At 44.1% G+C, this 13,496-nt stretch overlaps 1 protein-coding gene across 2 annotated transcripts in view; it reads left to right on the forward strand.

Annotated features, from left to right (window-relative positions):
• LOC115151995 (talin-2-like) overlaps positions 1-13,177 on the forward strand; it is a 134,380-nt gene extending 121,203 nt beyond the window's left edge. The window contains exons 45-58 of one of the 2 annotated variants that reach the window (XM_029696405.1): positions 743-909; positions 1,196-1,379; positions 1,853-1,978; positions 3,289-3,405; positions 4,002-4,187; positions 5,098-5,205; positions 5,323-5,428; positions 6,267-6,272; positions 6,805-6,929; positions 8,773-8,898; positions 8,994-9,056; positions 9,185-9,367; positions 9,475-9,600; positions 10,524-13,177. In XM_029696405.1, coding sequence (XP_029552265.1) covers positions 743-909; positions 1,196-1,379; positions 1,853-1,978; positions 3,289-3,405; positions 4,002-4,187; positions 5,098-5,205; positions 5,323-5,428; positions 6,267-6,272; positions 6,805-6,929; positions 8,773-8,898; positions 8,994-9,056; positions 9,185-9,367; positions 9,475-9,600; positions 10,524-10,652 — 1,752 coding nt within the window. In that variant the 3' untranslated portion in view covers positions 10,653-13,177. The remainder of the gene's footprint in view (positions 1-742; positions 910-1,195; positions 1,380-1,852; positions 1,979-3,288; positions 3,406-4,001; positions 4,188-5,097; positions 5,206-5,322; positions 5,429-6,266; positions 6,273-6,804; positions 6,930-8,772; positions 8,899-8,993; positions 9,057-9,184; positions 9,368-9,474; positions 9,601-10,523) is intronic. The other variant, XM_029696406.1, reaches the window with a different exon arrangement.
• Positions 13,178-13,496: the final 319 nt, after the last annotated feature.

The following is a 13,496-nucleotide window of genomic DNA, read 5'->3' on the forward strand; positions in this document are numbered from 1 at the left end:
CCTTGCCCACTGCATGATTTGATTCAAGGCTCATATCAGACTTGAATAATTTGTGGCCTAATGCTTTTGAGGACTGGGGAACTGAACCTTGCTATGCCTCATTTGAATGCGTCTCTCATGGCTTTTCGTTTTTTTGTGAGGGACTGCAGACGTCTGTCTGTCTGTCTGTCTGGACTGGGAGGGAGAGGGAGCACTGTGTGATGCAGCGTCGGATTCATTGTTTTAACCTGTTTGTGCAGAAGCAGGCTCAAGGCTAATGCATGGTTCCCACTCGCTCTCCTTCTGCTAGCTCCCTAACAGCTCCCTGCTCAGTCCAGCTCTCTGATTGCCTCACAGTCGGTCCTCCCATTACCTTGATTCACATCTTGAATTGAATGCAAATGGGAAGCTTTAATCAAATGAGGATTTCGCCAACATGTTATTTGGTGATGGTGAATCGTGCACTGTAAGCCGTGGATCCTGAGTGGTGGTTGTCATTCACAGATAATAGCAGATGTTATGCCTAAGCTCCTTCGTTTTCTCTTAACATAATAAGGTCAGAGGGTATGATTAGTTTATGATCATGCTGTGTGTTTGAATGTTTTTTGAGACAGACCTGGAGGTGCTGTTATTAATCCTGTGTTGTGTTTTGCTCTGTCTGTCTGTCTGTCTGTCTGTCTGTCTGTCTGTCTGTCTGTCTGTCTGTCTGTCTGTCTGTCTGTCTGTCTGTCTGTCTGTCTGTCTGTCTGTCTGTCTGATTTAGGTTTCCATGGTGCTGTCTGCCCTGCAGGCAGGTAACAAAGGCACTCAGGCCTGCATCACAGCAGCCAGCACTGTCTCTGGCATCATCGCTGACCTGGACACCACCATCATGTTCGCCTCGGCCGGAACACTGAACCCTGAGAACGAAGAGTCCTTCGCAGACCACAGGTGAGACCAGACCAGGACAGAGTAGTGAGGTGAACACTGTTCTGTTGAGGAGATGACCTTGGGACAAACATATTAAGTCCACAGAAGCCACAGGTCAAATATGGGTCAGTGAAGGAATAGAATAGAATGCATGGACTTTGATCTCATACAAGATGGCTTTCTTTTGAGAAAAGGGAATATTTCTTCCCATAAACTGCAGCTTCTGTATGACTATAGAGTATTCAATTCAATAAATCTGTATTGTTCCCAATGGGTATTTGACAAGATTTTGTGTGGGGTTCTTCAGGGAGAGCATCCTGAAGACAGCCAAGGCTCTGGTGGAGGACACTAAGCGGCTGGTGTCTGGGGCAGCGTCCAGTCAGGACAGATTGGCCCAGGCCGCCCAGTCCTCAGCCAACACCATCACCATGCTCACTGATGTGGTCAAACTGGGGGCCACCAGCATGGGCTCTGACGACCCAGAGACTCAGGTAATACACTGACCACACCCTGTTGGATTGAAATGACAACACATAAATGTAACACTACAACAATCTTCAGACACTAAACATTTTTTTGAATAAATCTTTCAACATATTTATATCACATACTTCTAAATAGTCTAATCATAATTTAACCTGTATGCCCATGTATTATATAAAGGTCATCCTGACAGACCCGCACTGTTCTGATATTCTTTTGTCATTCTGTCTAGCCATTCTGTAACTGAGCCCTCTTACATACATTTCCTCCTGCTGTATCTCTCCCCTTCACTTTGTCAAAAGTATCATAGTTCCAAGAAGAAGTGATATGGCCAGGCTCTGTTAAATCCTGCCCTGAGGTAGGCCTGTACTTGTGTTGTATTAATATCTCTCTCTCTCTCTCTCTCTCTCTCTCTCTCTCTCTCTCTCTCTCTCTCTCTCTCTCTCTCTCTCTCTCTCTCTCCCCCTCCCCCTCTTGTCAGGTGGTTCTCATAAATGCGGTGAGAGATGTGGCCAAGGCTCTAGCTGAGCTCATCGGTGCCACCAAGTGTGCTGCAGGCAAGCCAGCGGATGACCCGTCCATGTATCAGCTGAAGAGTGCTGCCAAGGTACTATAAGACACGCACATCTTTAACATAGAGAATACCACACTGAATTTGTTTATTCAGCCGCCCTTGTTTTGCATAAATGTAGCTCCTGTACAGGGATATGCTTATCTATAGATACAGTATCTAATACAATATGCTGTCTTGTGTGTGTCACTGCAGCAGGTTCTCAAATCATTACGAATGATCCGGTTTCCAGCAGGATATGACACTTTCTTATCACTGTTCGTGTTTGACCGTGTGTGATGCGTGTGAGATGCGTGTGTGTGTGTTTGCCACTGTCACTGAGATGGGTATCAGGTGTGTGTGACTCATGCTTGTCACAGTGGGTGTGAGCTCTGAGCCATCTGTGATCACACCACTGTGACTGTAGGACTGGAGAGGCTCCTCGTCTCCAACACTATGGAGAGACAGCCACTGACTGGGGCTTTACTGAAGCCTAGCTAAACCTACCTGTCCTTTCTATTCACACTCTCCCTCCATATCCACCAACACATAGGCCAGCATTTCAGGAACACAAAATAAGCTCCACAGTAATTTTTTCTCAATTTTAATAGAGGATATCCAAGGGAACATTACACTAAACAGACTTGGGAGCATATCGTTTCACAGTGTGCAGAGACCTCATAGTTCACAGGCCTTACAGCCCGAGTCCAGGTATGGGCTTTAAGTATATCTGTCCTTGGTTATAACTTGGACCAGATCAAAGGATTTATAGGTTGACTGTATAGCCAGCATCATATAACCATAACCAAAGCATTGCCTCTCTAAGACACGCCCCTAATCCTTCTCACCCTTCAATCACTCTTATCCTCCAACTATTCAGCCATACATATGCAACTCTAACTGTTACATTAGGCTTATTTTCCTCTCTAGTTTTAATCTAATTAGGGCCACCCATGTAACCTGCTCAAATTCACAGCTTGTTTTCATTCCTCCAACATATGGTGACCTCCGAATGGGACCCTCTCTCAAACCCCTCAGTGCTCTGTTCGGGTTGTTGAAATATGTTCAGCGTTCCATGGCACAATCTGCTCCTCACAAACAAGCTGTACACGGTCTGTTTGAGGTTTTGTTGTAGGGTTCTTGCTTATAAAACAAGTTTGTCTGTGTTTCTGCTTCAAGGTTTTTTTCCTCGTGGTCTGAAATGTATAGTATTGTCCTTCCATACTGTTGGTGTTCTATCAGGGCTGGATTTACTGCGAGACCCCAGTCTGGTCTCTGGTTCTGGGGGGAGACGGCGCCACCTGCTGGCCTGGCTCTTTGTTTAGTAAGTGTCATCCCACTGCTACAGTCCCTCTCTCTCTCTGAAGGTGATGGTGACCAATGTGACGTCACTGCTGAAGACGGTCAAGGCTGTGGAGGATGAGGCTACTCGCGGGACAAGGGCACTGGAGGCCACCATTGAGTGCATCAAACAGGAGTTGACAGTAAGACTCCTTGACAGACTCCCCTTGCCAGGCTGGTTAAAGCCAGGGAGGTGTGCCTGTATATTGAATGCCGTTGAATGCCGTACCTAACCGTTAAAAAACAATGTTTTACTTGACTTAAACTCTGATATCTATTCAACCTTTGCTGCTCCTCCTCTCCTCTCCTACCCAATTGGTCTTATCAGGGATTTTGTAGCAGACACAGGGGGAAAGAGACCCTGACATTTTTGTCAGCTTGTTTTTCTTGTGATTTACTGCTAATCCTTATCAGTGTACCCTCACGACCACAACAGGCTTTACCTAGGTTGCAAATCCAATTCAAACACAGCCCACTTAGCTCATAATTATAGTAGCATCAATAACACTAGGACATTTGTCCACCCTACGTATTTACTCTAACAGTGGTTGTTAACACCTCGGGCTGACTGTTGACTGTTTAAGACTAACAATAAGCACCAGGAGAATTTTCTAGTCAGGTCATATCGTCAGGAAAAACTCTTGTCCTTAGTAATAATGCACAAACCTGTGCATCAAGGTAGTTCATCCTCAGTGGCTGTCAGTGCAGTCACAGTTAGTCATGCTGTTTGTGTGCACAGGTGTTCCAGTCCAAGGACGTCCCCGAGAAGTCGACCACGCCGGAAGAGTTCATCCGCATGACAAAGGGCATCACCACAGCAACAGCCAAGGCTGTGGCAGCGGGCAACTCTGCCCAGCAGGAGCACGTCATCGCCACAGCCAACCTGAGCCGCAAAGCCATCTCTGATATGCTGACCACCTGCAAGGTGATAATCCACCCCAACCCTGCCAGCTCAGGCCTCACACTGACACTACAGCACAGCATTCAGTCCCATAATGCCGCTCTGCCAGGAAAATGTGAGAGCAGGACAGCAGGGGCTAATTCAGATGGCTGGTGTGACTCACTCATGGTTCAATGTCACTCAGCATTGAACATTAGGCATGATGTCCTTCAGGCACATCACAATACTCAATTTGTAAGTCGCTCTGGATAAGAGCGTCTGCTAAATGACTTAAATGTAAATGTAAATACTTCTAGCAGTGAAAAGACCAGGAAAGAAGGATCAAAAAGTATTTGGAGACCTTAACAAACTGGCTCATACTGCTCTAAGTAACATACAGTCTGGATCACAGGAGGTTGGTGGTACCTTAATTGGGGAGAACGGGCTCGTAGTAATGACTGGAGCGGAATCAGTGGAATGGTATTTAATACATCAGACACATGGTTTCCAGTTGTTTGATGCCATTCCATTTGCTCCGTTCCGACCATTATTATGAGCCGTCCTCCCCTCAGCAGCCTTCTGCTGTCTGGATAGTATATCCTAATGTACTGTTTCCCAACTCGAGTTCTCGAGTACCCTCTGTGGTAGCAGCGGACAACCACACATGATTCAATTCATTGAAGGCTTGAATGATTAGTTGAAATGTTGAATCAGGTGTGCTTGTCCAGAGCTACAACAAAAAATTGTACTGTTGGGGGTACTGGAGGACTGGAGTTGGGAAACTAGTGGTCACACTATATTTTAGACATTGACTCACTGACTAGACAGAGCATATCATCTAGGCAGAGCATATTACCAGGCTGAAAATATCACTAGGCATAGCATATCACTAGGCATAGCATATCACTAGGCATAGCAAATGTCTCCTTTTCTAAGTTGTTGTTTCTTCTTCCAGCAAGCGGCCTGTCATCCAGAGGTGAGTGAGGAGGTGAGGAGCAAGGCCCTGCACTACGGGTCAGAGTGCACCACTGGATACATCGACCTGCTGGAGCAAGTACTGCTGGTGAGATGGAGAATAAAATACATCACACGGACAACACCTGATGACTCATAACCTCTATTAGCTTGGCCTGATGGCATGTGGCTCCATGAGGTAGGTTGTGTCTCTGTTTGTGTCCAGGTGCTCCAGAAGCCCACGGCTGACCAGAGGCAGCAGCTGGCGGTACACTCCAAGTGTGTGGCGGGATGTGTGACAGAGCTCATTCAGACAGCTGAGGCCATGAAGGGTGAGACCGTACACAGCGCTGCCACACACACACAATTGCATACATGCGCACACACACACACACACACACACACACACACACACACACACACACACACACACACACACACACATTCACCTAGAGGAGCATAGTTCGTCCAGACTACTGCATTTTGCAGAAACACGACATAACATTCTGGCTATTTATTCAAACAATGTACATTTGTGTGTGTGTGCATGTGCGCGCGCATGCATGCGCTGGAAACTATTGTAGCTGGAAATGACAGATTTATTTTATGGAATATCTACATAGGCGTACAGAGGCCCATTATCAGCAACCATCACTCCTGGGTTTTCTAATGATCAATTAGCCTTTTATAATGATAAACTTGGATTAGCTAGCACAACATGCCATTGGAACACAGGAGTGATGGTTGCTGATAATGGGCCTCTGTACGCCTATGTAGATATTCCATTAAAAAAATCTGCAGTTTCCAGCTACTATAGTTATTTACAACATTAACAATGTCTACAAGGTATTTCTGATCATTTTGATGTTATTTTGATGGACAAAAAATGTGCTTTTCTTTCAAGAACAAGGACATTTCTTAGTGACCCCAAACTTTTGAATGGTAGTGTAGTTAGGGTATAATGTGTATATTTATGTTTTATATACAGGGCACGTTTGTAAAAGAGATCTAGGTTTCAATATGTCTTCCCTGTTTAAAAAAAGGTTCAATAAAAAATAAGAATATTGTGTTTGTGTGAGAATTGGATCCCAGTGTACAGCCAAAGACCCACTGGGGTTATCCATTTCACCTCTAATGCTTCTTCTTTTCCCTCTCTCTATCCTGCCTCAGATGGAGGTAAGTGAGAGATGGGGCTGTTTGGTTCCTGCAGATCACTTTTCACACAGGCACAGAGGGGAGGTGGAGAATGGGGGGAAGGGCGACTGAACAGATTTCCCCAGGGTTTAACATAATCTGCAACAACATCATTCCATCTGCTTTTCCAAGCTGTTCCCAAATAGTCCCGTTTTATGGCCACTTTAAAACCTATAAAGAGTGGCAATAATCCATTAAAAGTACATTTCTTCAAACTCTTATTTAACCGTGTTTAACTTTGAGGCATTACAATCACTATAGACAGAACATGGAGTGGAAAACTTGAAAGGTAGATCTGGTTGGCTTTGTATATTCAGAGGTATAATGCTCGTTATCATTGCGTGTGTGGAGTTGTGTTAGTGTGTTGTAAATTGACTGGTGTGATGTGGATTTTGTTATGTGCGGTGGCATTTATATAGACAGGGCATAAGTGAACTGGCTTTGTCTGAACTGGGAATGTATTTCTGTATTGTAGGATTTGTATAATGTGGTTTATGACCTCTCGGTGGTTTAGGGTCAGAATGGGTGGACCCCGAGGACCCCACTGTCATCGCAGAGACTGAGCTGCTGGGAGCGGCAGCCTCCATCGAAGCCGCAGCCAAGAAACTGGAGCAGCTGAAACCCAGAGCCAAGCCCAAGGTAGGCCAACCTGTGCCCTTCTCAACCAACTCCAACACCTCTCTCCACACCTCTCAGACCAGACCTCCACCACAGAACACACCTATCTACTCAGGAAGGCTACCTGGGCCAAAGATAAAAGTTCACATTGACTTTAAAGTACAGTAAGTTGTTACAATCTCAGAGCTGAGATTGTGATTTGTTAGGGGGAAATGAGAGTATTATGTGAACTGTAGCCCACCTGTAAAACGATGCTGACTCAAGACAGCCTACTTGTGTGTTCTGTGAGCTTGCAGAATGTTGATGTATTTATGGCCGTTAGAAGGTTTTGTCTGGGGAGCAATCTGGTGTTTTTCTAGAGATTCTGTAGAGCCGTGTTGCCAGGAGACAATTACATTACTGGGACCTGAAGCTTATGTTGGAATGAGTACACATTTCTGATGATCTGTCTGAAACCTATTGACGGAAAGGTCATCCTCCTTGTTGAACCCATTTCCTTTGTTTTATTACAGCATTCCGTTGTTTTTAGACTAAAATAAGAAGGGACTTTCTCAGCCCAAGGTGTTCACCCACTTCATGGAGTGGTATTGCACAACCCAACTTTACTGATCTTAAAAAAACTGTAACACAACTATCTCTGCGAGTACTTATGCATTGTCTGAAATTTGATTACAAAAGTTGAACAGCAAGTATGTAAGGTGTGAGCTGTATACATTTGTGTGTTTGTTTGTGTGTGATGGTGTGCACATTGAACCTCCGATCCTCCCAATACACGTCCTCCTTCTCCTGTAGTGCTCTGTGGTGTTCTTGTTTTGTGTCATTGGTTGATCAGATCTGGTCCCTCTCTCTAGCTCTCGGGTGCAGTAATAAACATGGCTGGAGAATCTCCTGTTTTCATAAGACACTTCCTGATAGCCCTGCAGTCTCAGGTCCAGACTTCAGCAGGGCACAGTGTTTATGAGAGGGGGGTGTAGGGAGGTTTGCTTCTTTTGGATGTCAGTATCTGTCTGCCCTCTAGTGAGCTGTTAACAATGGTGCATGCCTTCTTCTTCCACAAGGCAGAGGCAGGGCAGAGATTTTGAGGTCTTTGTTTCTATCATGAAACAATCATTCTTACCAGCTACGGTTTACGAGGTTTACTGCTATATTACGGAAGGTGTAGAATACCTTAGACCTCAAAATATCAAGCCCATAGTACAACTTCAGAAAGGAACACTGAATAAAACATCTAAATCAGAGTGAACCATGTTTCCTCTAATGACGAGGTAGTGTCTGTGACTATTTACAACCCCTCCTGTTCACCTTCTACTCCCTCCTTCCATACTTTCCTCTCTGTGCCCCTTCTCCCCTCCTTCCCACCCTGTAGAAGGGCCTCTCCCGCCCCAGCATGCTTCACTCTTCCTCCATTCTCTTGAGATGTTGTAGACTTGGAAGCCTTCTCTGCAGGCCTCTGTCTGATATGTTTGATATATTAGGTTGTTATTCAGTCCAACTATATATCAAACATATTCCTACAGTGTCCCGCACTGTCTCCAGCCACGTGTGCCTTGTGTGTTGGTGCTGCTGGCATGATCTGTGGTCACTGACTGATGTAGTCTACTAAGACAGGGGTGACATTATTTATTTCCCTTTTTAGAGGTCCTTCTGTATCTTGCAAAGTGTTTTGTTTGGATTTTCCAACAGCAAACAGTTTTTGAAGATCTGTGGAAGCATTCCCCATTATGAAATGTGTTGGTGGATGTGATTGGCCAGTAACTCAACATGGCACCATAAAACAACCAATGGAGTTTTTTGTTTTGTCTTATTGCCACAAGATATCGCCCTAAGTGCATTTCCATGGTTAAATGTGTGCTTTTGCTTTTAGCAAGCTGATGAGACGCTGGACTTTGAGGAGCAGATCCTGGAGGCAGCGAAGTCCATAGCTGCAGCCACTAGTGCTCTGGTGAAGTCTGCTTCTGCAGCTCAGAGAGAGCTGGTGGCGCAGGGCAAGGTCAGTTACAACTGTTTCAGAATCATAAATGTCTGAATGTCACCTCCGCAACAAAAAACACAAGTCTGTGAAATGTCTCTCTCTCTGCCCTCCAGGTGGGATCCATTCTTGCTAATGCTGTGGATGATGGCCAGTGGTCACATGGTCTCATATCTGCTGTGAGTTTCCATCATTGTTTATTTTTTACATGTTCTATTAAAACAGAACTTGATCGTGAAACTGTGCATGGTGAATCAATGTTTCTGTCTGAGGCTGTACCCTGATGTGTGGTTGCTATTCCCTGTAGGCGAGGATGGTGGCGGCAGCGACCAGTAACCTGTGTGAGGCGGCCAATGCCTCAGTCCAGGGCCACGCCAGTGAGGAGAAGCTCATCTCCTCAGCCAAGCAGGTGGCAGCCTCCACAGCCCAGCTCCTAGTGGCCTGCAAGGTCAAAGCTCAACCGGACTCCGAGGCCATGAGGAGACTACAGGTATAGCCCTACTAAACACAACACAGCCCACTGGTTTCCACTGCTATTTCTCTGACTTCGCCTCCACACACTATGATGGCATTAACCATGGGTTCTGTATCCCTAAGGCTGCTGGGAACGCGGTCAAGCGGGCATCAGACAACCTGGTGAAGGCGGCTCAGAAAGCTGCCTTTGACAAAGCTGATGACCACAGTGTGGTGGTCAAGACCAGGTTCGTGGGTGGCATTGCTCAGGTGAGATTTTAGACTTTATATTCTGAATACCCTGTAAGTGACACATTGAAGTGTCACTTCAATTTTACTTTGTGTATTTTCCATCTCTACCTCTTCAACTGTTCCCAGCTTTGTTGCCTTCACATGCAAATGTTTCCTCTCTAACTAAATGGTTTTGAAATTGAGGTAGGGCACTACAGTATGACTGAATAGAACAACAGCTGCGATTCAAATCTGTGGTTTCGCATGCATCCACAGCTGCCTGAACATCAAGTCCCTTGAAAAGTTTTCACATTCTTCTGGTTATCCACTCACTTTTCATCCATGGCCATATGTAATTGAAGAGTAGATGTCCACTTCTTAGCCTAGGGCTCCCTTCTACCTAGAAAGCTTTGTTTTCAACTGAGGAAGGTGATTAAGTGTCTTCCAGAAATCATGTTATGCGTGCATTTGTGCATATATATGTGTGTGCCTGAGGGAGCGTGCGTGCATGGGTGTGTATAACACTGAAGGGCTTCTAGCCAGCATCCCTCCAGAGACACTTTCCCAAAGCGGGTCTTTCTCAAGTGGGCTAGTCGTAACCCACACGCTGCCATCTCCCAAATCCACAAGAGCTCCTTGCTTAAGAAAATAAATAGATACTTACTGCATAGTTAAATTTAAGACATTCCACTAGTTACCACAGAACAGTTATGTTAATTCTAGGTTTTCTATAACCCGCTTTGAAGAAACCTACTGTGAAATGGAGTATGAGCAGAATTCCAAGTGTTCTGAAGAAAATATTTCCTTTGTAGAACTCAATCAAGTCCATGTGTACACTAAAGGGACTCAAGGAAATGGTTTGAGGATTTTATTACCTGTTGGGTTTGCGTGTTACAGGACAGATTGAAGATGAGCAGACTGAAGCATGTATTTAATATTTAACCCTTTCCTCCCCTCCTCAGATCATTGCAGCCCAGGAGGAGATGCTGAGGAAAGAGAGAGAGCTGGAGGAGGCCAGGAAAAAGCTGGCTCAGATCAGACAGCAGCAGTACAAGTTCCTGCCCACTGAACTGAGGGAGGATGAGAGATGATTGGTCCGGAGGAAAGTTGATGGACATCAGATTGGAACCTACTGTTACACAGAGATGTAGCTGACACCTGTGATTGGCTGTTTCTCTCTCACTTACGGGTGGAGTGTATAACGTACTTGGGCCAGGCCTGTTTTATGAGAGGAACTAGTGCCTGTGTTCAGATGCGTGCGTGTGTGTGGATGCGTGTGTGTTTCACAGAGGATGATATTGACATTATGACTTATAAGGACCAGCTGGCTACAGCTGTACTGTATTAGCAGGGTTAGGACTTGCAATCTGAAGATTGAGACAGATTATCTTACTGATTTTATGGTAGGATACATGAATAAGGACATCAAAGTTAAATGAACATTATTGGACCCAATAATGGCAAATATTATTAATACTTTCAGCTTTCATGGATACATCTGTAAATCAGTTGAAGGTAGTTTAAACCATGTAAAATAAAAATGGGTAGCTCACTCCAACTAGCACAGCTGACATAGGGATCTATAGCTTAAGTTCCTCACACAGCGTTCTAAGTGTTGGTTGAAGTATTGCTGTACTCCAATGCTTCATTTCATCATTGGCCTGCATGCACCATTATAACTAATACACATCAATAAAGCTACTAACCAATAGTGTAGCTTATAATTGGGCATTTGTAATATGTTAGTATATGAATGTGAGCTTTGGATTTGCTGTTGAATAGGTAAACGTTTGAATTTTATATACTGTATTTAATGTGATAGAACTTCAGCTTCACACTAAAATTATAGTGTCAGTGGGTCTGGTCTGAGTGGATAGTAAAGCCAACAGCAGACGCTAGTACATCTATTACAGCATCATAATGCCTTTTACAGTAATACTTCTCTAAGTAATAATTATCCCTGGTGTGTGAGTAGGGTGATCACTGCCTCCCTCCTTTGGACATTCAGCTGTCACTCATATTTAAGGAGCAGAGAGCAGTCACGTGCAGAGGGTCATTAAGGGGCTAAATCTTGGGGTCTATGTGCGATCCTATCTGTAATGCTTGTCAGACTAGTATTCTCTCCCCCCACCCCTCTCACACTCTTTCTGGGCTGCCTGCTGCCTGCACGAAGAGGCTCGGTTTACATTCTTTGTCATGTTTGTTCTCTCTTGTCTCTGTGTTTTAATTCCAGTCTAATTGACAGTAGCCAGAGTTGATAGTTCCACCATACACACGCAACAGCAAAGCTATGCTCCGTTTGGCCATGCCCTTTTCAGCTGGTGGTGTTGATACTTATTACAGATTCCATTGAATTTGGAAGATGAGCTTCTTCTTGTGTTCATGTTCTTATTGTTACTCTCGGCTATGATCATAGCAATACATTAACACTCCATGTACTATATCAGATTGATGAGAGTGCAGCACTGATTGGAATTGTATATGCAGCTGTGTATGGTGTTTTTACTCTTAAACAGCACTGAGATGGCTGGTATGACCTTATGCACTGAGCAGCGCAAGCAATGCCTTCCATGTTCAACCATTCAGGATTACTACTAACGCTCTTGTCAAATATAACACGTGATGAAACTATATACAGTCCAGTCCTGACTAGGAAACTAGTTAATTTATGTTATTACAGTATTGGTGTAGTAAAAGGTCATTAGTATTGCTTCCACTCCAGCACCTCAACCCCTTGTTGTCAGTCTCTGGTCTGCATTGTGTACTAGTGCCTTAATTGATTCTGCTGTACCAATAGCTCAAGGCTGTATCTAAGCCTCATCCTTCTGGATGAGAACATGTCCCTACCAGCCTTTCCCAAACTCGGTCCTCGGACCCCAAGTGGTGCACATTTTGTTTTTTGCGCTGCTACACAGCTGATTCAAATTTTCAAAGCTTGATGATTAGTTGATTTTTTTATTCAGCTGTGTAGTCCTAGGGTAAAAACCAAAATGTTCACCCCTTGAGGACCGAGTTTGGGAAACCCTGCGAGTCTAGTCTAACCATAACTCGCTAGGTCTTTAACTACCACTTAGTCCTATGCCATAACACAATGTATTGCCTTGGCTGGTAGCCCATCTGCCTGCCGTAAACCCTGCTGGTATATAAAGTGCATCCATGGGTCGTTTAGGTTTTGAGACTATATATGAAATTTAATATACCACTGCATTCCATGAGCATGTGGCAAGTTATTGAACTCTTAAAGATGGGAATTTGCTCTGCCTTGAAATTCATTCAACATACAAGTAATCCTTATAAATAGGACTAATGAACTTCCTTGTTTAATTGTTAAACCAATATAAATTAGTTTTTATCGATAAATGTAATGAATATCCTGAGATAATGTATATTGTCTAAGCAATTTGTCTATAAGCATTAACTGAAATAGGAAAAATGACTAGCTGTTATTCAAATGTAGGTGTTGTCCTTTCTTTAACAGATTGAATTTGTTTCAACAGTTAATATGAACTGATACTGTATGTATAATATTTATCTGGTCACAAAGGTATTTTTTATATTCACTGAAAATAAAGAGTTTGAAACAAGCATGGCCCAGTTTGTTACTGGTCATTCTGATTAATGAACTGTATGTATCATTCATTCTTGAACAGGAATCCTGAATTGCCTGAAAGGGAAGTCGAATTGAATAGCAAAGCAAAGACTTTATCAGCTCACCAACATTCTTTCCAGTAGAGGTCCCTGTTAGTCTTTTCAATGCTGCGTTTGGGGTCACTGGGTGTTCTGAGAACTATGATGTCGTACTGGATGGCCATTACATTGCAAATGCAGTCAGCCAGACCAAATATGGTCATTCAGTATATGCTTTATACACCCTGGTTCACAGAACAGACTGTTGTGGATACCATGCAGGGACTGGCTGCTATTTTAGATGTTTG

Source organism: Salmo trutta, chromosome 17, assembly GCF_901001165.1.
Source record: "Salmo trutta chromosome 17, fSalTru1.1, whole genome shotgun sequence".
NCBI classification, from domain to species: Eukaryota; Metazoa; Chordata; class Actinopteri; order Salmoniformes; family Salmonidae; genus Salmo; species Salmo trutta.